Source organism: Hoplias malabaricus, chromosome 18, assembly GCF_029633855.1.
Source record: "Hoplias malabaricus isolate fHopMal1 chromosome 18, fHopMal1.hap1, whole genome shotgun sequence".
In the NCBI taxonomy this organism is placed as follows: domain Eukaryota; kingdom Metazoa; phylum Chordata; class Actinopteri; order Characiformes; family Erythrinidae; genus Hoplias; species Hoplias malabaricus.
This window is the reverse complement of record NC_089817.1, coordinates 13880821-13904068: the sequence shown is the minus strand read 5'-3', so window position 1 is coordinate 13904068 and position 23248 is coordinate 13880821. Positions and strand designations below refer to the sequence as shown.

At 39.7% G+C, this 23248-nt stretch overlaps 1 protein-coding gene across 2 annotated transcripts in view; it reads left to right on the top strand.

Moving 5' to 3' along the window:
- robo3 (roundabout, axon guidance receptor, homolog 3 (Drosophila)) overlaps positions 1-22805 on the top strand; it is an 82294-nt gene extending 59489 nt beyond the window's left edge. The window contains exons 10-27 of one of the 2 annotated variants that reach the window (XM_066651475.1): positions 3032-3113; positions 3428-3596; positions 8548-8714; positions 9014-9135; positions 9524-9740; positions 10049-10173; positions 11514-11691; positions 12041-12268; positions 12384-12423; positions 12511-12650; positions 13004-13279; positions 13812-13956; positions 17045-17269; positions 18037-18215; positions 18593-18706; positions 19361-19534; positions 19959-20098; positions 21994-22805. In XM_066651475.1, the coding sequence (XP_066507572.1) occupies positions 3032-3113; positions 3428-3596; positions 8548-8714; positions 9014-9135; positions 9524-9740; positions 10049-10173; positions 11514-11691; positions 12041-12268; positions 12384-12423; positions 12511-12650; positions 13004-13279; positions 13812-13956; positions 17045-17269; positions 18037-18215; positions 18593-18706; positions 19361-19534; positions 19959-20098; positions 21994-22005 (2733 nt within the window). In that variant the 3' untranslated portion in view covers positions 22006-22805. Of the gene's footprint in view, positions 1-3031; positions 3114-3427; positions 3597-8547; positions 8715-9013; positions 9136-9523; positions 9741-10048; positions 10174-11513; positions 11692-12040; positions 12269-12383; positions 12424-12510; positions 12651-13003; positions 13280-13811; positions 13957-17044; positions 17270-18036; positions 18228-18592; positions 18707-19360; positions 19535-19958; positions 20099-21993 lie in introns of both variants that reach the window. The other variant, XM_066651474.1, reaches the window with a different exon arrangement.
- Positions 22806-23248: the final 443 nt, after the last annotated feature.

Here is a 23248-nt window from a genome sequence, read left to right as displayed (position 1 = left end):
ACAAGGCAACAGAAGGTACACAAAGGTACTCAACATGTTGTGCGTATGTGTTTATGTTGTGTAGCACTCCAGTCGATGACAGGGTCCAGCGAGGGTTGATCACACTGACAGCGAACAGAAGTATCTCATTTGTAGAGCCCCTATTAGTATCTACTCAGTCTGTTTATAGGTGACCCTAGCTGTCAAGCAGGAAATAGGTACCACAATAAAGTGGTTGATTATAAATGTAATGAGTGTGTGTATGTGCTGTTGACAGATTAAGCAACAGCTTCTGATATGCATTCAACTAGGGGTGTATGTGTGTGTGTGTTGGGGGATGTGGGTGTGTTTTTCACCTGAGGGGCACGCGGCACAATGACCAAGGATGATGGGTTAATTGATTTCAGCCTGGAAAGATTAACGATCGCTCAGCTTTTAATTAAATGCTCATTTGGCTCTACTGAGGGAGAGAGAGGCAGAGAGAGGAGGGTCATGTAATCTTTATGAGCTACTGTACTCTCAGCAACCTTGCTTTGTAGTCAATGGTCACTAATGACCAACTGATTAAAAGTTTCTCTGATTACCATTTTTTTAGAAACCACAGGTCCAAATGTGCTGACAAGAACCTGCTAAATTTTTTCCTGTTTGTCCTGAATAGTGCCCCCCCCCACCGAAAAACAGCACCAAAAAAAAAAACCTTCCAATAAACGTGTAGCAATATGTTGCATGTTTAGGGAACATATTACATGCCATAAAAATAAGCATTTTACAGCATTATATAATTATTATCACATAATGTTCAGATAGCTAGGTTGTTTCGCCTGTGGTAGGGCCAAATTGTGGTGGTCATATTATTTTAGTGAGGTATTCCCTGTACACTGTGGTTAGCATCTTCCAAATGTGGTCCAACGGACAACTGGTTGACTGGCTTCAAGGTCGTGGTGCACAAGGCTCTTTAATGCATGAGGGGAGGGAAGGCTAGACTGTCTCATCTGATCCCACAGAAAGGCTACGGTAGCATAAATTGTGGAAAAGTTAATGCTGGCTCTGATGGAAATTTGTATTTTAAAAAAATAAATAAATAAACTTTAGTAAGGTTCCAATCACTGCTTTCCAAGATCGGCCCACGAGTCTTTTTGTAGATGTCCTACCCAAAACATTATGAACATCACAATTAGGCCCTCATCAGTGTCCCTAGTGCCTATTTCAAGCATAACTTCAAGAAATGACTGTTCACATGCTGTCTAATATCACCCATCCCTTGACAGGTATCAGTTTAATGACATAGTCAATGTTATTCAGTTTCTTTTTCAGTGGTTTTAATCTTGTAGCTGATTTTGTGTGTACATTTGATTAACTGATAAAGATATATTTCTTAATAAATTCCAGTATACTAAATGGTTCACTGGAGATATTATATAGTGTACAGCTCCAAAAGAGGACAGAGAGAAAAAGCAAGTGTGTAATGGAAGCAGAGAGTTGTGGGTATTCATGAACTAGGAAGAGAAGTGAGAACATGAAGGGAAAAGAGAAAAGGAAGATGTGAGGGGGAAAATATTTAGCTCCCTGTTGCCACTTTACTCATGCATTTTTTACCATAAGTAATCCTCAGACACTCTCAGTTCTCATGATCAATTCTCCACCAATCCACCAGAGCTAAAGTCTGACCAATAAAGTTAACTGTTGCAAAAGTGCACAAATTTCATTTATAGAGTAGAGTAGCATGTTCATCTCTCTCTCTCTCTCTCTCTCTCTCTCTCTCTCTCTCTCTCTCTCTATGGGGCAAACTGTTGGAGAGAGAGGACTAAAGAGAGGACTCTGACAGCTCAAAATAAAATACACTGATCTGCCCCAACATTGCCGGATACTGAAATAAGTGCAGAAAACCTGTGTAGCACCATATGAACAGCTACTCAGATATAGTAGTGAAAATGCACCAGTTGTATGGCTGACAATCAATAAAAAAATTACTTGGCTGGGATTATGGATTTATACACCCATGGAAGTGCTATACGTGTATGACTTTAAAGTTGTAAGTGGTGCCCCTGAGTAGTCGCCACTATTAGATCCCACTCACACTGAGGGGAACAAAAAAGAGCCTTGCATTGTTGTAAACCATTTCAGCCCTTAACATTTAATGGCTCTCACCTTCCATGTCTGTCCTACCTTCCCTATTATCCCCTGTCTCGCTGATTTCCTCTGTATCAGGCTCCATTTTCTGAACACATACACAAACCCATCGTTTCTGAATAATTGTATTAATAACATCAATAATAATTTTAAAAAAAAATAATATAATAATAATAATAATAATAATAATAATAATAATAATAACATTATTGATGACTGTGGGTTTCCTGCCAGGGATACCTGTAGGGATACCACTGAATTGCAATTATAGATTTTGCTTGTCATCACGTTTGATTAAGACATTTACATCATAGGAAAATTGTTGATTCATGTGACAAAGATTGATTTTCACTCATATTTTCAGGACCTGTATACATTTTATGCAGATAATAACTGTTAATGATCTAAAAACAACTCATAATATTAAACATTGATTTACCGACTAATATAAACATGACAAGGGTATATGATTTTATGGCAGTGAGTACACACACACTAGGGATTAGATGTATCGAATAAATATACACACAGACCAACGGGCAGCAACCTCAGCGCTCAGGAACTGGTTGTTGGTATGTGACTTGCTCTAGGGCACTTCAGCTCTGGAGGTGGAGGGAGGACAAAGCACTGCTCTTTCACTCGTCCCTCTCCCATTTTATCCTGCTGGTTCAGATAATAGAACCAATGACCTTTCTGCTGCTTTTGATTTACTCAATAATATGAATCCCAAACTGGAAGGGAAGGTTGTATCTGTCCAATAAGCTTTGCAGTTCACCGAAGTTATGCATGGCATCAGGTTCAGTAGTGTAAGTGGAGGGTGATGGAAGTTAAGAACTGTGGAGCAGTGATTTATCTGTGCTGTAGTGTTCTTTATGCTGTAGTATGTCCACACAAAATCTGACCCTGATCTTGCTGTTGCTAGGAAACGGACTCCGGGGTCTACACCTGTGTCGCCTCTAGCTCTAGTGGGGAGACAAGTTGGAGTGGCGTACTTACTGTGAAAGGTAAAAATGAAAACTCACATAGACTAACCATTTACTGTGTTAATGATTTAGCATGTTTTGATCTTGTTTGATAATATAAAATACAAGACCACAGTCTACCTTAGTACTATTGTTACTTTGTGCAGTGCGTAATAAAGTGATTTATTTGTGGTGACTGACATATGTTAAAGTTAAGAAGCCTTTGTATTTGAGTAGAAGACTAGATTCTATTTAAAACTTCAGGAAACCATGTTATCTGAGGCTTGCTATTAATTATATGAATTTCACAGAACATTCTTTAGATTTATATTTTGTTTTATGTGACTTTGTTACAGATAGTGGGGGCATGACTCTAGCTCCTGTCTCTGAGCCCTACCAGCTGCCTGGTCCACCCCAGAAGCCTGTTGTTACAGACGTGACCCGGAACAGTGTGACCTTAACCTGGCAGCCCAATGCCCATGAGGGCGGAGCCGCTGTCACCTCTTATATCATTGAGGCCTTCAGGTATGAAAAGCACATTCCTCTTTGATACATATGCATGCAAGGGTGCGTGTGTACACACAGAGTGACTAATATGTATGCACATCCTCTCACTCCCTCTGAGCTCTTATTGTACCTGGAATTTTTGGGTTTGACCTGAATATATTCAGAGAACATTCTACCTGAGTCCGATCTGATGCACATGACTATGTATTTAATCCAAATTCTTATTTAGGAATAATGACAGTTGTTATAAGTTGTCAATAAGCAACTTAAAACGTAATACATTTAAAAATATGTAGTAAATATAAAGTGTTTCCTACAAAAAGGGTGTTAGATGAAAGCTGTTGTTTGTTTTGTTTTATGCTTGTTTCATGAATCTTTGTGAGCCAAGCAACTTTGCTGCCAAAAATAAAAAATGAAGTGCAGCATTGTAGACTGAACATAGCTTAAGGTGATAAAAGATGGAAGGACGAATGAAGTAGGGAGAACAGCTAATGTGTGTAGGATGGGAAGTGTGCTGTTGAGACCTGAAATGTGGAACCAACCCAAGCTCAAGAAATATTTCAAAATGCTGTCCGAACAAAAAACCTAAAGTGAATAGCTGGGTCCCAATTGATTTGGAAAAATATTACAACTTCAATACCCTCTTACATTCTAGTTACTTTTTTCTGCTAGATATTAGTGCCTCTCACCAGAGGCAGCTCTTGTAAGACATTCTTCATTTTTTTTTTATTAATTGAGTGTCAGAGTGTCAGCGATGTTGGCCAAGCGTGACAGACAGAGGAAAAGTATAGTCCTATGGGTGCCCTACCCTTGACCCTCTCTCTCTCACTCTCTCTCTCTCTCTCTATAAGCTGACATACACTTCACAATGGACTCTAACCTACACTTAAGACATAATTCCTTACAGCTTTAGAATCCATGTCTTTTTGCTTTTGGTAGCAGTACCATGCTCCACTCGCTGTATGTTTAGTGGTGCAGTGTAGGTTTTAGCAACACAGACAGACCAAGGGCTAGAATATGACATGTTAATGAATTCAAAATGCAATCCGCCTGGACGTCTCTTTAGGCTATTGTAAGCCTGCTGAAACGGGACTAGCTCTAATTACAGAGCTGACGTCCTGTGGGCTTCGCAAGCGAGGGCTCATAGAGGGCGTGATGCAGACCAAACAGCTATACTACACACTCACACAGCTTCATCACTCCCATTCTTGGCCCCTTGGGCAGTGGTTCACAGTGGCACACAACCCAAAATTGATTCTTTATAGAGTGCTCTGGGGTGAATGGTGTGTTTACAATAACATTTCCTTGCCTGAATTGCTGAGGGACATAGAGGGGAGGGAAGGAGTGCAGAAGATGAGAGATGAATTGTGAGACACAGAAGAATAAGGGAGAGAGGAAGGGAGGGGTAGACCTAGGAACAGAAGGAGAGAGAACATGACACCTTTATAAGGAAACTGGATTTATGGTTCCACCAGCTTTGGTCTGTGTTTGTTTGCGTTTGGGTTTGAATGCATATGAAGGAGGTGAATGGTGGCACTTTCTTTAAAGATTCCTTAATCATTCTTGACCCAAAAAAAACAAAACAAAAAATTGTAATTGATATAAAAGCTTTATGCTAGAGTTCTGTGCAAAAGTCAGAGGCCAGACTTCGTTTATTTTCTCTAGTAAAAACTGCCAAAGAAAATTAAGTCAATAAATGTTTTTTTTACAAACGGACTAAATATAAATGGATCAGTGGCCAATGAATGGGCGCAAAGTTTAAAGAAATATTGAGCATTAATGCTGTGTCTGAAACACTCTTTACAGCACATATTAACACCACTGCGACAGTGTCACTGCACTGTTGATAATGCTCCACCAGACAACATAATACTTGGTCTCTGCTGGTGCATCTGTATAGTAAATGGAGTTAGTCAAATGGACAATAACTGTTGAAACAAGGAGTTCATTTAATGTTTTGCATTTACATTTACATTTACATTTATGCATTTGGCAGACGCTTTTATCCAAAGCTACTTACAAAAGAGGATCTAACATTCGAACTACAGCACAAATTATACAAAATACCTTACATTAAGTGCAATATGCCAGGAAGTAATAAGTGCATTCAGTGCAAAAGATACTCTCGGAAGAGCTGGGTTTTCAGTGATTTCTTGAATGAAGAGAGGGTTTCTGTTGCTCTGATAGTGCTTGGAAGCTTGTTCCACCAGTGTGGTACCAGAGATGAGAATAGCCTCGACTGACCTGTACGGGGGGTTGGTCGTGTTAGTTGGCGCTACTTTGAGGAACGGATAGGGCGGGCGCTAACGTATGGTTTTAAGAGTCTATTGAGGTAGATTATTGAGGGAGCAGAACCAGTGAATACTCTGAAGGCCATCATTAGTGATTTAAATTTGATGCGAGCAGCTAAGGGTAGCCAATGCAGCTCAACTAATAGGGGCGTGACATGTGCTCTTTTTGGTTGGTTGAAGACCAGGCGTGCTGCAGCATTCTGGATCATCTGTAGCGGTCTCACAGCACAGGCCGGAAGACCTGTCAGGAGGGCGTTGCAATAGTCTAGACAGGAGATTACTAACGTCTGAACAAGGAGCTGTGTTGTATGTTGAGTTAGGTATGGCCTAATCTTCCTTATGTTGAATAGGGAGAAGCGGCACGATCGAGCTACAGCGGTAACGTGATCTGCGAAGGTCAGCTGGTCATCAACCATGACACCTAGGTTTCTTACAACCTTGGTGGGAGCCACTGATAGGGACTCTAGCTTGATGCTGATGTTGTGGAGAATAGTTTGCTTGGCTGGGAGGACCAGTAGTTTAGTTTTGGATAAACAGTATTTTTGGTTTTGGCTGATCAGTATTCATTCATTCATTCATTCATTGCCTGAAACTGCTCATCCAATTCAGGGTCGCAGTGGGTCCGGAGCCTACCCGGAATCACTGGGCACAAGGCGGGAACACACCCTGGAGAGGGCACCAGTGTTTCACAGGGCAATACATACTCACACATTCACTCACACACTCACACCTATGGACACTCTTCACCTATACAATCCACCTACCAATGTGTGTTTTTGGACTGTGGGAGGAAACCGGAGCACCCGGCAGAAACCCACGCGGACACAGGGAGAACACACCAAACTCCTCACAGACAGTCACCCGGAGCGGGAATCGAACCCACAACCTCCAGGTCCCTGCAGCTGTGTGACTGTGACACTACCTGCTGCACCACCCTGCCGCTCTGATCAGTATTTATAAAAATATTAAATAAATTAAGACAACTGTGAAAGACCTAGTAGTCCAAGTAGACAAAATGTTCACCAACAGATAAAGAGTATTTCTGAGATTTAAACTTTAAAACATAGGAGATATATCCTTTTAAATGTTTCCTTCAGTTGTGAAATAAACAATGTGTACTACTTTGTGTGCTATTTAATAGCAGTTTTGTCTAGAAGGTCTGTGTCTGGCTTTTGAACAGTAAAATATATTCAGGCTCTTCATACTTTAAAAATGCTCTTTATAATTGCACATCTCATTCTTTAACCCCCTCTTCAACAGGAACCTTTACTATATATCTATTCCTGTTGAAGAGGGACAGAGAAATGAGGAAGAGTCGAGAGAGAGGTGTGCGTTCTCTCAGAGCCGATGGCCAAAGTGACCTTGGATTTATGGCCTCTCTGCCAGTGCTGCAGGCTGAATATTTACGAGCCTCCCGGTGCTCCTGGCTCTGTGTAATAGTCCAGGTTGGCTGCTTCTCTGGCACGAGGAGCCACAGGGGGGATATAAAACGCTAAATGCAGCACACGTGATGACTGCACTAAACAAGGATGCTGGTTAACCACAGATAGATGAAACGCATAGAGCAGTGATATAGCCAGTGTGGACAGATGTGCGGTCTTAAAAATGAAAATTTTGTAAGGGATGTGAATTTTATGAGGGAGATGTATTATGTGAATCTAGCTTTATACCTGCAGGGACAGACCAATAATAGTTCTTGTGTAAGTTTTCTTAAATATGATTAGTTCTGGGTTAAATTGACCTTGGAGATTTATCTATTTTTTATTTTTGCTGGTGCAGTATAACTGAAGTTGCATGCACATTCCAATGAATATGATTGTCTTGGCAACGGAATGTATACAGTATACACACACACACACACACACACACACACACACACACACACACACACACACAAACACATACAGGTCATCATCTACAATGGGTCAAAAAAAGACCACCACGGGACAATAGGTTTTTCTTTCCAATTACATTTAGTATAGTTAATCATCAGTGATCACCCCCTCCAGGGTGTATTCCCGCCTTGCGCCCAATGATTCCAGGTAGGCTCTGGACCCACCGCGACCCTGAACTGGATAAGCAGTTACAGATAATGAATGAATGAATGAATCATCATTGATCTGCTTCTGACCACAAGGCCACTGTGTCAGAAGTGACACTGCCATGTTTGAGGACACCAGCATGGCTAAAACTCTCATTTAAATCCTAGAGTTAGGTTCAAAGCACTTTGTATATGAGAAGACATATCAGATGTGTATCACCCGTCTTAGCTGTGCACACCAGTTGCTTTTAGCTGTTTGCTTCCTACTGGATAAGCCCTGTTCCTGCTAAAAATAGCCATGTCTTCACAGAACACTGTCATACATTCAGGAACACAATGGTGCTTTACTTCAGCAATCAGCAGCATCATCTAGCAGAGCGTCTAATGGCTATCTCCAAGCTCACAGATGAACAACCATGACACTGACACTTGCAGTTAAAACTCACAGGCCAGCACTTATTTTCAAAGTGCCCATGCAGTGCTGAAATAATTGTAGTTTTTAAGGGTAATTTTACATTCAGATGATCGCTAATGAAGCTCATATGAAAAGGTTGTTTTCCTTTTGCGGTCAGTGAAATTCAGTGTAATTTGAAAAGCTGTTTGCTTAATTAAAATGTTTGTGAATTTTCTTCTGCAGCCAGTCGGCAGGTAGTACGTGGCAAACTGTAGCAGATCTGGTGAGGCTTGAAAAGCACACAGTAACCGGCCTCTCCCACAACACTGTCTACCTATTTATTGTCCGAGCTGTCAATGCCTATGGCCTAAGTGACCCCAGCCCAATCTCAGAGCCAGTACGCACACAAGGTACGTATCTGGGAACACTCAGATTTTTATGATTGTAGATAATGGAGTAAATTGTGCCTTATTAATTTGAATTACTTTATTTACATTACTGTGATGAAATAAAATGAACAGGAATATTTAGCAATTTTTTGAACTGTTCTTAAGGGTTTATTTGGAATATCCATCTATAAAGGGTTTGACATTGGAGTTATTTTGTAAATCAAAGGGCTTGTTTGCTTCTTTGTAATTAAACATTAAACTCATGCTCCAATTTGTTGTGGAGCATATGGAGGTCCTAATGTTTTATGCTTTACATTTAGACGTGAGTCCAACAGGGCAGGGAGTGGACCACAGGCAGGTGCAGCGTGAGTTGGGCGAGGTGGTTGTGGAAGTTCAGCAGCCTGTGATGATGACTACATCAAGTGTTCAAATCACTTGGACCGTGAGTACTATCTGAAGCCACAGATCTCTATGTAGCTTTACTGACATGAGTGGATCAACTGATTAATCATAGTTTATCATAATCATTTTGGAAGACGGTAAATCACATGATTTTGAATCAGCCTTTTGTTTTTTTCTTGGAATAAGCATTGAAAAAGTAAGATTAGGCTTCAAAGTATCTTACTGTATTTTTGACTTGGTGAATAACTTGATTAATATTAAAAAACTAAACAGTAATATTACATTTAACAGTAGATGCAGTGCAGCCTGACTACTGAACAACTAATGTCACATTCCCATTTGCAAGATCAGTTCACTATGAGCAGGAAATCATAATGATTAGTGTCCTCCCTAATGAGTCTCTGTCTCTTCCTCTCTTTCTCTCTCAGGTTGATCGCCAGTCTCAGTACATTCAGGGTTATCGGCTGCTATATCACCCAGTGGGGGGGTCCTGGCTCCAGCAGGATGTTAAGGCAGCCCCAGAGCGCAGCGCTGTCCTCAGCAACCTGCTGAAAGGCACAGAGTATGAGGCTAAAATCCGACCATACTTTAATGAGTTTCAGGGCATGGACAGCAACCCACTGACCTTCCGCACACCTGAAGAGGGTGAGACTTCAGTTTGTAGTTGTTTATTAAATCTGCCTTCAATGCTTTTAATTAAAAATTGTTTATTATGTCTGCCTTTTATATATATTTACTTATATATATATATATTTATTTTTTATTTTTTTGCACATCAAGAATGATGATATGGTTCTATTAAAGGCTCTGAAACAAAATAATAATAATAATAATTATAATAATAATAATAATAATGCACTGTTTTTCTTCCACAATAATCACAAATGCAGACACATTTAACCAAGACTGACTCTTTCATTTTTTATTTACTTTTTCATGTTCTCCCTTACTAGTCCCCAGTGCTCCTCCTCAGGCTGTTACTGTGTCAACATTCAAACTCAGCAATAGCTCCAGCGTCAGTGTTTCTTGGCAGCCTCCCCCTGCTGAGATGCAAAATGGAGTCATCCAAGAATATCGGGTAAGAGGATTGGCTATTCAAGTAGAAAATTGAATGGAGCAGCCCAACAGATTTTTATCTGATAAACATAAAACACTGTACATTGTTTGGTTACTATATAAATATTATATCACTCTGCCTGTGTAGTAAAAAATATTATGGAACTCATTCAATGAGAGAATTTCAGTTTGTTAGTTAGTTTGTAACTGAATATAAAGAGGAAACAAGTATAGTATACATGTGCTTTCTAATTTCATGTGCTTTCATTTTGTTCCATTATGTCATATAATGTCTTTATGGGTTGTTTTGAAGTATTGCTTTTCAATATGTTATTCTATGTATATTCATATATTATTAAATAATTGTAAGCCTTCCAATAATAGGCTCTATTTTCAGGAATCTGGTGCAAGTGCAGAAATTAGGCACAGAATGTCATTGGAATGTCATGATGTCATGTAAACTTTTTGGGCACAGTCTTTAAAATCTTGCGCAGAGGGATGTGGTCAGCACAATATAGGTCTGTGGGGAGCACAAGCCTCATCACGCAAGTGCAACCACTCAAAACAGCACTTGTTAACTGACGTTTGATTCTTTAGGGACAGGGACAGTGGCTGATTCTAACACTATTTAACGGAGTAAGGCATATGAAATGTGTGAGCATGGGTACTGAGAACAGTAAATCACCACAGGAAGTTTCTGCAAGCAGAGGATCTGGAGAGTCAACTGTGTTGTTGTATATTGATATTTAAAACATTGTGATATTACCTAAATATGTTAATGATTAATTATTAATTTGAGCAGCAATAATACAATAATAATTACACATATTATTGTTGTTGTTCACTGTGATGGGAATTAAATAAATACTGGCAATCTGATTCACATTTAATAATAACATTAGAAAATCATAAAATCAATGGTATTTCATTAGTAATTGTGTGAAGCTGTTCTTTTTTTTCTGAGGAAAATACTGCATTATCCTTGTGTTTTTGATTAGACCTAGTTTGAGGAGATCTTAGCTCAAACGTGCTTTAAAGCTAAATACAGTTCCATGTCAGTGTGCCTGCCTGCAGACGTTAACTGTCACCTACAGTCACAGGCACTGTTTTTTTATCAAACTAAATAATCCGCACTGAATGAAATTAATGAAATACTACATTGAGAGGATTTACAACCCGATCACAACCACAAACAAATAGCCCAAGAAGTTTTAATAGGTTAAGCTGTAGTCAGAAATGCTGTGTCATAATGTGAATTGATTGATGGAATGCATTGATCAGAGAGAATGTACATTTTACTTTGGGTACCATGGATTTGTAGTTAGTTGAAAAGATTGCTGACCAGCACTCTGTCCTTTTCAGATATGGTGTCTGGGGAACAACTCTCAGACCCGCTACCACATTAATCAAACAGTGGATGGGAATGTGCTGTCCACTGTGGTGAAGGGCCTTTTGCCTGGTGTACTCTATCAGGTGGAAGTGGCAGCAGTGACCAGTGCCGGTGTGGGCACACATAGCCAGCCAGTCCCTGTGATCATCAGTAAGTGCCAACTGAAGGAAATACACTTCATTTTATACATAGGTTTATTAAAACAAAACCTTATATATTTAGTTTGAAATGAGCAGTGACTTTAGAATTAAGAAATATGTCTCTTTCTAAATATAATGTCAGTATATATAATTAATAAATTATTTATAAATATAATTATTACGTATATTGATTTTGGTGTATGACATATAGATGTGTAAACTGATAAGTTGTATTCAAGATTTTGAGAATTGCTTCCAGTAATACAAGTGTGAAGGTATTTTTTAGACTTTCAGACACTCTCTCTCTCTCTGACTCTCTCTCTCTGTCTCTCGGTCATTCTCCCCCCCGTCTCTATCAGAGTTACCCGCAGAGCAGCCTGCGGTACCAAGTGGGAGTGGTGACTCAGATCAAAACGTTAGTCTTGCGGAGCAGATCACAGACGTGGTAAAGCAGCCCGCCTTTATTGCTGGCATTGGCGGGGCATGCTGGGTAATCCTCATGGGCTTCAGTGTGTGGATATACTGCCGACGCAAGAAGAGAAAGGAGCTGAGCCACTACACGGCTTCGTTTGCATACACACCTGCAGGTAGGTACACAAACCAACACACATGCATGCACAAAAACAAACACATACAAAACATTAACTTGTTTATGACCTAAATAGAGATCATTCATTGTCATCTCCCCCTTTTCTCGTGCAGTTGGCTTTCCTCATGGGGAAGGCTCAGGACTAAATGGAAGGTTAGTGCCTCAGAATACAGTTAAAGCTGAGTTAAAAGTAAATAGGTAGAATATCTAGACATACTTATGCTTTGGGTTTTTTTCCAGGCCAGGTGTGCTGGGCTCTAACATAGGAAATTTTCCCTGGCTTGCTGATTCCTGGCCAACAACAAATCTCGTCCATAATGGCAAAGACTCCGTCACCTGCTGTACCTCAAAACACGACACAGCAGAGAGATATTACAATGGTAAGAAATGGTACATCTACTTGGAGAAATCATCAGTAAAGGGGAACGAGGCATATGAATCCCTCTTTCTCAATTCTACATAACTAACGTATTACGTTCTTATATTTACTGAGTACTACAGGTGTCTGTTAAGAAAACATAACTAAGTTATCAGCTTAAAGGGCTTATATACACTCACCCTTTAAATTCTCTGACTTATTACATTCTAAGCCTTATTATTCATTATGTGCATAGAAAATATGGACTTGAGGATATGAAGCCAGGACCTGCTGACAGCCTTTTGATCATTTCAAGTTGATTGTGATGTTGTCTTTTTTGTTAATCTCTGGTACTTTTCACTAATACTATCTTAGATGCTGGAATCTCCAACTACTTGAACCAGACAGAGAAGTATAGCAATGGTTCCAATGAGGGGCCCATTTATAGCACCATCGACCCCACAGCTGAAGACCTGCGCAGCTTTTCAGCCCAGTACTCTCAGCACACTACACCCTATGCCAGTACTCCCATCATGCCTTTCAGTAATCAGGCACCCTGCAGCCCTGAGCAGGATGGTGGCCACTGGATTAACCAACCAGGAACTTCCAACGTGCAGTATGCCCAGCCAGACCGCTCCAAAACAGATAACGGTACTGATTATGAAACATTTAATGAACTGTTATTTATATATTATGTTTTGAGTTTGTTATTCTAATATACTTGTTGTACAGGGTGAGCCGTTTATATGGATACACCTTAATAAAATGGGAATGGGTGGTGATATTAACTTCCTGTTTGTGGCACATTAGCATATGGGAGAGGGGAAACTTTTAAAGATGGGTGGTGACCATGGCGGCCATTTTGAAGTCGGCCATTTTGGATCCAACTTTTGTTTTTTCGATGAGAAGAGGGTCATGTGACACATCAAACTTATTGGGGATTTCACAAAAAACAATGGTGTGCTTGGTTTTAACATAACATTATTCTTTCATGAGTTATTTACAAGTTTCTGACCACTTATAAAATGTGTTCAAAGTGCTGCCCATTGTGTTGAATTGTCAGTACAACCCTCTTCTCTCACTCTTCACACATTAATTAATTATAATAAGTAATTATATTAATCATGTTCAGTAATGAAGTCATTTCTCTAGCTTACCCAGAGACTCTCCATCTTTCTAATAGCCAAGCAGTCCAAGCAGAAGTCAATGGGGAAGGCAGTGAAGACTCCCTCTTTGAACTGGATGGAGCCATTGCCACCTCCACCCTCCTCTGGAGAACTAGAAAACTGTGCAGATGAAGATGACGATGAACCTATAGAGGATGTAGGGTAAGAGAAGTGTGTTGATCATTGCTTTCATATATCACCGATGTGATCCTTTGTCAGTTAAAGTTGCTGTCTACATTCAAAAAAAGTTGTCATAAAAAATAGTTTATGCCACACATTTTCATATAATCAAATACAATAGAGTCAGCATATGTGGTTATTGTTAACTCAATGTGAATTGCAATTAATAAGAACACACTTTTAGTTTATAAATCAAGCAGCACCTTTGGTTCATTTATGAGTGTAATTTTGGATTGGATATCACCGTCCTCATTGAAATCCTCATTGAAAATTCTTTGTAGCCTTCAGCTAAGATTAAACCATATGCCCAGAGTTTAGAAATCTTTTCCAACGGGAATGAAATGCACCAGCTGTGCCTCTGAGTTCTTATATGACTATTGTAGAGGGCTTAGCTTAATATGGACTATTTTTGCTTTTCTTAAGTTAAATGCCCAGTATCTCATTCTTCACTTAAAAACATTCAGTGTGCATTTCTTCCTCTGTAGTTACTTTATAAAAAGCCTTATCTGGGATGATTTACTTTCATTTTAATATATATGCTGTAAAGAAATATCTATCTTTGTTATTATTATTATTATTATTTGTCATGAACATCATTGGCTTGTCTTTTTAGCATTTGTATTGTTTAATTGTTTAGTTATAATAATGCTTTTGTGGCTATACTATATATACTATATTTACTAATATAGGTAAATATTATTTTGGATAATCTATACTTAGTGATGTGTTCTCCCTGTGTTGGTGTGGGTTTCCTCCGGGTGCTCCGGTTTCCTCTCACGGTCCAAAAACCCACATTGGTAGGTTGAGTGGTGACTCAAAAGTGTCTGTGTATGTGTGTGTGTCACCCTGGGAAGGACTGCCGTGCCCTCCAGGGTGTAATCCTGCCCAATGATTCCTGGTAGGCTCCAGACCCACTCCAGTACTCATTATTCAGTGCACAACTATCAGTCATTCAAGTATATTTTTGGTGGTAGTCTGTTTTGACATCAGTAAATCTTTGAAGCATTATCCATATTTCCGCTTAAGTATATTTAAATTTGTGTATACTTTGTTGAAGACGTTTGAATATAATACGATTTAACATGTAGTCATTGGTTTTTATGATTTCATTCAGTCAGCAAAGCAGAGACCCTTATAACTGTTGTTGTTCCAGAAAGTCCGAATTTTCCTTGCTTGTTCCAGGAAACATTTGCTCCATTAGCTACACTGCTGATGTCCATTATAGGCCCCGACAGGATCCTCTGTGGTGGCAAACAAAGTTAGCAACATGCTGGCCACTGCTCTTGCTTATGCTCTGTTCCCTTGTGAGGCTGTAGCTTTCTGTCTGTTTGTGAGCGAAATGTTCCTGTTCTTTCCTCCCTCTATATCACATTACAGTCTTGTTAGCGTGTGGCATGGTTAGCGCTAGCAGCTGAGTGGCCTGACCGCAGGCATTGTGAATGTGTGTGTGCGAGCAATGACAGGTAGACACACTTATCGCTCTCTGCTGCCACTTCACCTGAATGGCTGCCCAAAGGGTCTGCAGAGGAGGCCAGGCACATTAACTACAGCCGTTAACCAGGCCTGACTCATAGAGCACACTGTTGAGATGAGGGAGCCTGATAGCGCTGATACAGTCTCTCTCTCTCTTGCTCTTTTTCCTCCTCTTCCAGCAGGCTAGCCGTAATGCTATTAGCCAACAGCAGGTACGACCCCTCTCATGTTCATTCCTCTGAGCAGAATAGGATCATTCACTCTGTTAAGCACGCACAGCCACCCTAGCCAAACTCGATTTCCATTACTAGCCTAGAGTGAAGTCTTCCAATTTGCGATGAACTTGAGGATAACAGGGTTGACCTTTGTGAGAGCCCTGTAGCCCTTTCTGTGGAGTATGGCTCTGATTATTGCATTACAACCAAGATTTTCCTCAGTCCATTCTTTGCAATGCTAACCTCAGCTGTGGCATAACAGTTTAGCAACATAGTTCAAATACCTGTCACATCACTAAAGCAAACTCCTCTTTCAAAGTGGGTATAATGTATCAAAGATCCATTCAGTGGTATGTAAAGCCCTGGGGTTGAGAGCTGTGTGTCACTCAGAAAGAGTTGCTATTAAGTCCTCATCATTGCTTTCTGACATGGACAGCCCCTGCTGAGGCCCAAAACCACACATTTAGCCAGGGGCCGGTTAAGTCCCTATGCCTGCATTACTGTAATCGATATGCTGAACGATAGTTCAACTGAGCCACTCATTACTGAGGAGGAATGATCAAAAAGAATAAACTGTAATTGATTCTGCTTAGCTCCAGATTTTTAATCCTTGGAGGAAAATGAGAATTTAATTCAGATGTCTAAAATCATTCTTCATTCACTTTGTTCACTATGTTAATTTTCCTTTATTCCCTTAAATTCTAAAGGCCTTTTTGTGGAGCCACATTTTAATTCCTAGCTCTCATAAATACATAAATGGCATAAAAGTTTAAGGATAGCTAACCTATAATTCATCGCTGTTACTATATTAATAGACTTAAGAGTCATGTGTAAATAATAAGGCACAATTTTTAACCTATGAGGAGGTGAATATTAAGTGTGAAGTTTAAGTCATAGTGACACATCACATCCTGTTTAGCATGTTCCAGAAATGCATTCATGTATTATTAAAAATCCGTATTTTCAGCAAACACGTTTTGTAGTATATTAAAATGTCTAAATGGCTCATACTCCTCAATGGTCCTTTGCTCATATATAATCCATATATAGAAATCATGTTATGGAGGTTTTCAATCATCTGCACTTGTCCTGCACATTATATATATAATGTGTGTGTATTTCAAATACAGTAATAAAAACAGCTTAACTTTAAGGGACATTTTGGTAATTTAAAAATTGAATTACTGTTTATTTGAACCTCTGGGAAGAAATAAAGCAAAAGAGACTATAGGATATGTCTCCTTTTCAATTTCAGAATAATTCAGAAATGTTGATTCATAATTCTGTCACTTCATTTCAAAGGTGCTCAAAAAGATGAAGGTGCATGAAATAAAATGTGTGTTGTAGCAGTGATGCTAATTTTCCACTCCTCCTCTACACAGCACTGATGAGGAGGAATGGTGCCCTCCACTGCCAGAGAGGACATATCTTATGGACGGAGTTGCAGAAGATGGAGCATGTCCACCACTCAGAGGAGATGCACCTTCACCAGCTACCTCCTACAGCCATCAGTCCACAGCCACTCTCACGCCATCACCCAGAGAGGAGACTCGCCACTGCCAGGACATCCCGCGTCTTCACCAACATGAGCAGCCACAGGCCGGACGGTGAGAGCCCTACACCATCCTCTCCTCGCATAGCAACAGGAGACACACACTCTTCACAGGGTGAAACACACTCACAACTATAGACACTTTTGAGTCACCAATCCACCTACGTGTGTTTTTGGACCTACGTGTGTTTTTGAAACCGGAGCACCCGGAGAAAACCCACACGGACACAGAGAGAACACACCAAACTCCTCACAGTCACCCGGAGTCACCCTAAATACACTATTTTCTTATCTTAAGGCTATATTTGAAATGGGAATGTTTGCCCCACTGTATTTCATTTTTTACATTATTTTCATTTAATTACATTTTTATTTTTTTATTTATTTAATTTGTTTAATACCATTGCACCAGCAGGATGTTGTGTGGGTGTTGTAGATGAGGCAGATTTTTCTTGCTCCTTCTTTTAGTGTACCTCTGTGTCACACACATCTCTCTTTAGGGAATTAGCTTCCTGCATCTTACTTCCATGCTGTGACATAATACTTCATTTGTTTTATTTCTCTTTGGAGATGTTTGAGCACTTTTTTTGTTCCTGCTCGGGAGAAAATCATCTCATGAATAATTGATCTTTCAGACTGTGTTCTTTTTATTGTAACTATAATTTTGCGATACGGGACAGGACCTTTGTGATGGCGCTGTCATGTTTGCTGGAAAACAGATCATGTAAATCCTATTTAAGTCTCTCTTAGGTGGTACATTATGGTGTTTGTTTGACATGTCATTGTTGAACTGTAATTGAGAGTTGCATTTTATGTTGACAGCCGGTTGCCATGTGGACCAGTGCCCATTCCCCGAGCACCAAGCCCCCCCCTCACACAGTCCAATCCAAACCTGTCAGCCAATCAGGAGGGCTCTGAGAGCAGCACACCGAACCGATCAACACACAGACGGGATCTGAGCCAAGGAGTGACACAGGCTATAGACAGTGTCAATACGTCAGGTGTGAGAGCGTGTGAGTGTGTGTGTGTGTATGTGTCATTACCAAGACCTTTTAAGGAACTTACATCCTTGTGGGGACAATAAGCTCGTTCCTACCATGTGAATTGCTAATTGAATGCTAAAACACGTTGCATGTTTAGGGTTATGGTAGTAGTAGTTATGGATGAGCTTAGGGTAACTCTTCATTATATTAATATGTACTTCTACCTAATGTATCCACAATTTACAGAAACTAATGTGTGTGTTTGCACTTAACTAAATTATTCAGGCCTGAATAATTGTGTACTTTTGTGAGCATCCACAAACGCATAAAAGATTCTGTAAGACATTTTATACAGTAGCTGCTTCTTCAGATGTGTTTTTCTGTTTATAATGTAGGTCGAGTAAGATCGTCTGCAGGAGAGCAAATGCAGACCCCTCCTGGCCAGAAAGCAAGGGTGAAAAAGAAGACCTCTAAGAGTGGCCAGTATCGTAGAGATATCATGCAAGGAGGTGAGGGCACATTAACATTTGTTTCAGATATTTACTGTGGGGAATAGAGTTTATGGCATACTTCTGGACAAAACACATGGAGAGCGGTAAATTCAGCAAATCGCAGAGTAGAATAGCAAGCTCCCACTACAACTATTAAATACATTTTAGAGACTCTCTGCCAAACAGAATTTGGAATGAGCAAGTTGGAAAAATTGCTGAGGCTGAAAGGAAGTACTAGGAAGGGAGGGTACACGGTCATTTGAAATTGCTTCATTTTGGATATCTTCCCAAGGATAGGTAATCGAGAAACAGCAGAAAAGGTTTTCTCTGGATGCACAGGAAAAGTAAGATTTACAAAGTAAAGAAAAAACGTTTTTTGTTGAAGAGTGTCATTGTGTTTGGTTTTGTATGATTTTTGAAAACTTTGAAGGCCATAAAATGTTGAATGTTGAAATTCGAATTTAATGTAATAATATTACTTTATATGGTTTGCGAATGTTGCAGCAGTTAATTTCATCTTTGAGTGTCATGACACTGTGTAGTCATTTTTTTCTTGTGTGCAAATAGTTTTCTGTAGTATATGAACAAATTTAAGTTCATATCGTCCAACTCCATATGATGCCGTGTGCCCTTTCTTTCTGTTTTTAATGCTGAGATCTCTTCTCTTCCCAGACTTGCCTCCTCCTCCAGAACCCCCACCTGATGACGAGCCAGACCAAGGCCCAGCTGGAAGCTTTGAGTATGGGCAGACATCGCTGGAAAGAGAGGGGGGCTCCCTGTCTTCCATGGAGAGGAAAGAGCACAACACACCCAACCGTAAGAACTCAGCTCAGAGACGGAAAGACGGTAAGCCCACAGACTCAGCTTAAAGACACATTATATACTGCCTGTGTGGGCTAATGCAAACCCAATTCAACTTGGATTAATTTGTTTAAATCATGACCTTCTGTCTTACCTAGTGTCCCACCGTCGGTCTATTCAGAGACTTTGGTAACGTTCCAACTCATTAAAATGTGCCTTTAAAGTAGTTGCAGTGCATGCATTTTCATGTTGTCCACAGTATAATGTATGAGCATGTGTAATTACAGACTCCAGGAGCTGCCATGGTTCACGCTTGTATAAAAGAAACATGTTGCCTCTATTGTTGCATACATTGCTATTTTCTGACCAAGCCTCTGCACTCACAAAATTCATATCACCAAGGAAACGATTATTAATGTTTGTTCTGTTGGGTCAAACTGACTGACGTAGTAAATGTGTCACTTCACAGATGAAGACTTGATTCCATACAACAAGCCCAACTTCCTGTCCCGTGGGCAGATGTCCAGCAACTGCTCCACAACAGGAAGCTCTTCATCGCGGGGGTCGACAGGATCCAGAGGTCACGGTAACAGCCGCAAGAGGAATGAGGTGAGATAATTAATGAGATGATGCCATGAAACATACATAGCAAATGTACCAGTGGGTTGGTTACGATGATGAAATGTTAAACTGAGATGTTTGGACCAATGCAGTTTACAGTGCTCAGAGATGGCCCTCAGCACCTCAAATTCCTAATCTCAAAAACCCTAATCCTGAGCTATTCTTACAGATTAAGAAGAAAAGACACATTAAGTGTTCTTTTTCATTACTGTGGTTTAGAATGGACTAAGATTTCTTAGGAGCAGTTTGTGTCTAGAGAGGAGCTTTTAGGGCTCTTAGTGCACTGAAAAGTCTCATTTAAACCAACACTAATGGGCTGCTGGCAAAAAAGCCAGTCCCCCACCACCAACCACAGTGATATTCGACATGTTCTTTACATGTTCTGCTTTCTGCTGGCAACAAACACTTTCTGAAATAAAGGGTTACCTCAATGGGCACAAAAATGAGGAGAAATAGTTTCCATTTAACATCTTCATGAGTGGCTTTAAATGCTTTTGTTCAATCTATTACATTTAATCAGTAATACATTTGTGAGAGAATCAGAAGTGCACACAGAAGTATAAGACAACACTTTATTGATCCGAAAGGAAATTGCAGAACACGTCTGCAAACTATGTAGAGATATATAATTTTGCATGTACAAATAATTTAATAATTGTATATAACCTTATAATGGTCCTGACAGAATGCAGCAAGAATAGTGACCCCCCCACACACTTCATTTTTTTCCTGCTAAACAGAGGAGTCCTGCCATGGGAAAAAGAGTGTACCCCCTGTCCCCCCTGCCTTTAGATCTCTGCCCCTCTCAGTTTACCCCTCAGGGAACTTTAAAAGCGGCCTACACAAAGGAGGGCTGTGTGTTCTCAGGGGGAGGCAGTTTAGGGTTACCCTCTTCTTCAGCGTTATCTTTCCAGCCGGACAGAGCGCGTGAAAAAGTGGCTTCCAGAGATGGCCTTATTTTCCCAGCGTCAGATTTTCACTCATCACACGCTGACCACTCCCCTGAGATACATGTTGAATTAACCCATTATTGTCTGTAACATTTCCTTTGTTCCATATGTTCTCTGATCCTCCTTCAAATCAGAAAGGTTTAAAACCGATCACACTGTATGGCTAAAAAGAGTTTTTAATCACTGTGTTTATTACTCCTATTATTTTTTGTCACATGAGGCTATGGATTTTTACAACAGAAAACCATGATTGTTTGTAATGAAAAAAAAAATGTTAGCTACTACATAAAATGTGGTAGGGTCCTGGGGTTGTGGGTTCGAGCCCCATTTTGAGTGACTGTCTGTGAGGAGTTTGGTGTGTTCTCCCTGTGTTGGCGTGGGTTTCCTCCAGGTGCACTGGTGTCCTCCCATGGTCCAACACACATTGGTTGGTGAATTGGCGACTGAAGGGTCCATAGATGTGTGTGTGAATGAATGTGTGAGTGTGTGTCGCCCACTGATTTTGAGTAGGCTCTGGATGCAATGCGACCCTGAGAAGTGGATACAGACAATGAATGGAAATTTTTTTATGTACTTTTTACAGTTCCATGTTTAAATATAACAGTCAGTCACTCAATGGTGAATATTTTCAAAATTAAGACAAATTTGCTATATTTAATTGTTGGACATGAAAGGGTTAAAAATCCATTAAGAAATATTTCGGCTGCTTTTCAAGAGCTTCCCTGTAGACCAAAAAAAAAACCAGATTAGGGCCCAAATTAATGTTTGGCCCATTTCTATTAAAGTTTATGTGAATTGTGATTAGAAAAGCTCTGTGGGTTTAATTCTCCAGTGGACCAGCAGGCTGTTGTCTTTTTATGCTTTTTCATATAAAACATATTTATTCTTTAATCCAAACCTTTCATCTGCTTTTGTCTTTTGTCATCCTTGCAGGAGATGAGATAAGGAAATGCCGACATATGGAAAAAAAGATCTTCAGTCAACATCCCTCCGTTTCTTCTGTTTTGGCTCTTTGAAAGAACTGGTCAGCAGAGTGAAGGATGAGTGTACAGTTCTTCTGCCTCACCACATGCAAATCATGGACTTTTTCATTATGTTATTATAATTATTGTTATTTATAACTTTCAAGGGGCCATTTAAAATCCCATCAGCACTGTAAATAATCTTCTCTTTAAGCTTTTTACATGGGGTCCAGATCCAGGGAAAGATGAAATATATTGTATTTATAAGAAAAGAAGTAAAAAGAAACAACATTAAAAGGTCTGATATAATTAAAAAAACAAAGCTATTGTCTGAATGTGCCAACTTCCTTTTGTAGACATGTATACAGTACAGTTTTTTTAAACACATAAATAATATTGCACTCTTACGTTGGAGAACAACAAAAAAGATACAAAGCACAATGTGTGTTTGTTTGACCAGTTGTCAGGGCAGTCTGGACCTTTTTGCGCCGAGGACACTGCTAGCTTTGATTCATTTTTTTTCCCCTCAGTCAGAAGGTCCCTGTTGTTATGGTCAAAAGAAAATAATGTGGAGCAAGTTTCTTCTTTCGCACGGGCTGGGAAGTTATACCTGTTGTTTTTCTTTTGTTTGAAGGAGAGCTTCAGAAACAGTGTGAAAATGTGTTCCATTTAAAAAAAATAAAAAAAATAAAACTAAAAAAAAACAAACAAACAAACCAAAATCATCCGTTCCGTCGACTAACTTTTTGGTAGTCCTCGTTGTTTTGTAAAAATGAAATAAAACCACATTTGGTGAACCATATACAGAGTCTGGTTTCTTCATTTAAAATGTTGAATGACAGTTTTGGATTTGGGTTTTCTGTTACATCTGGGAAGAACGGTGTGGAAAATGCTAAACAATATTGTTGACTTAACTAGTCAGCTAACGTAACAGGAAAGGGTAGTTAATGTTCTTTTCCCAGTGTGTTAAGCTTTTCAATGTTGTTGTCTTGGCATTGTTTTGAAAAGAAGTGGTGATGGGCTTCATGTCTCAGGGGAAGCATGTTGTCTTAGCCTTCACCCTCCAAGTCCCCAAACAAACACATTACTGTAGCATTTTTTTACCTTACTAAAATCTAGTGTTTAGCTATGAATGGGTTAAAGAAATATGGCTGCTTGAGTTAATTAATATTTAAATTTAAATTTAAAAACTAACAGTATTCTAAAGTTCATTTTAGAAGTAATCT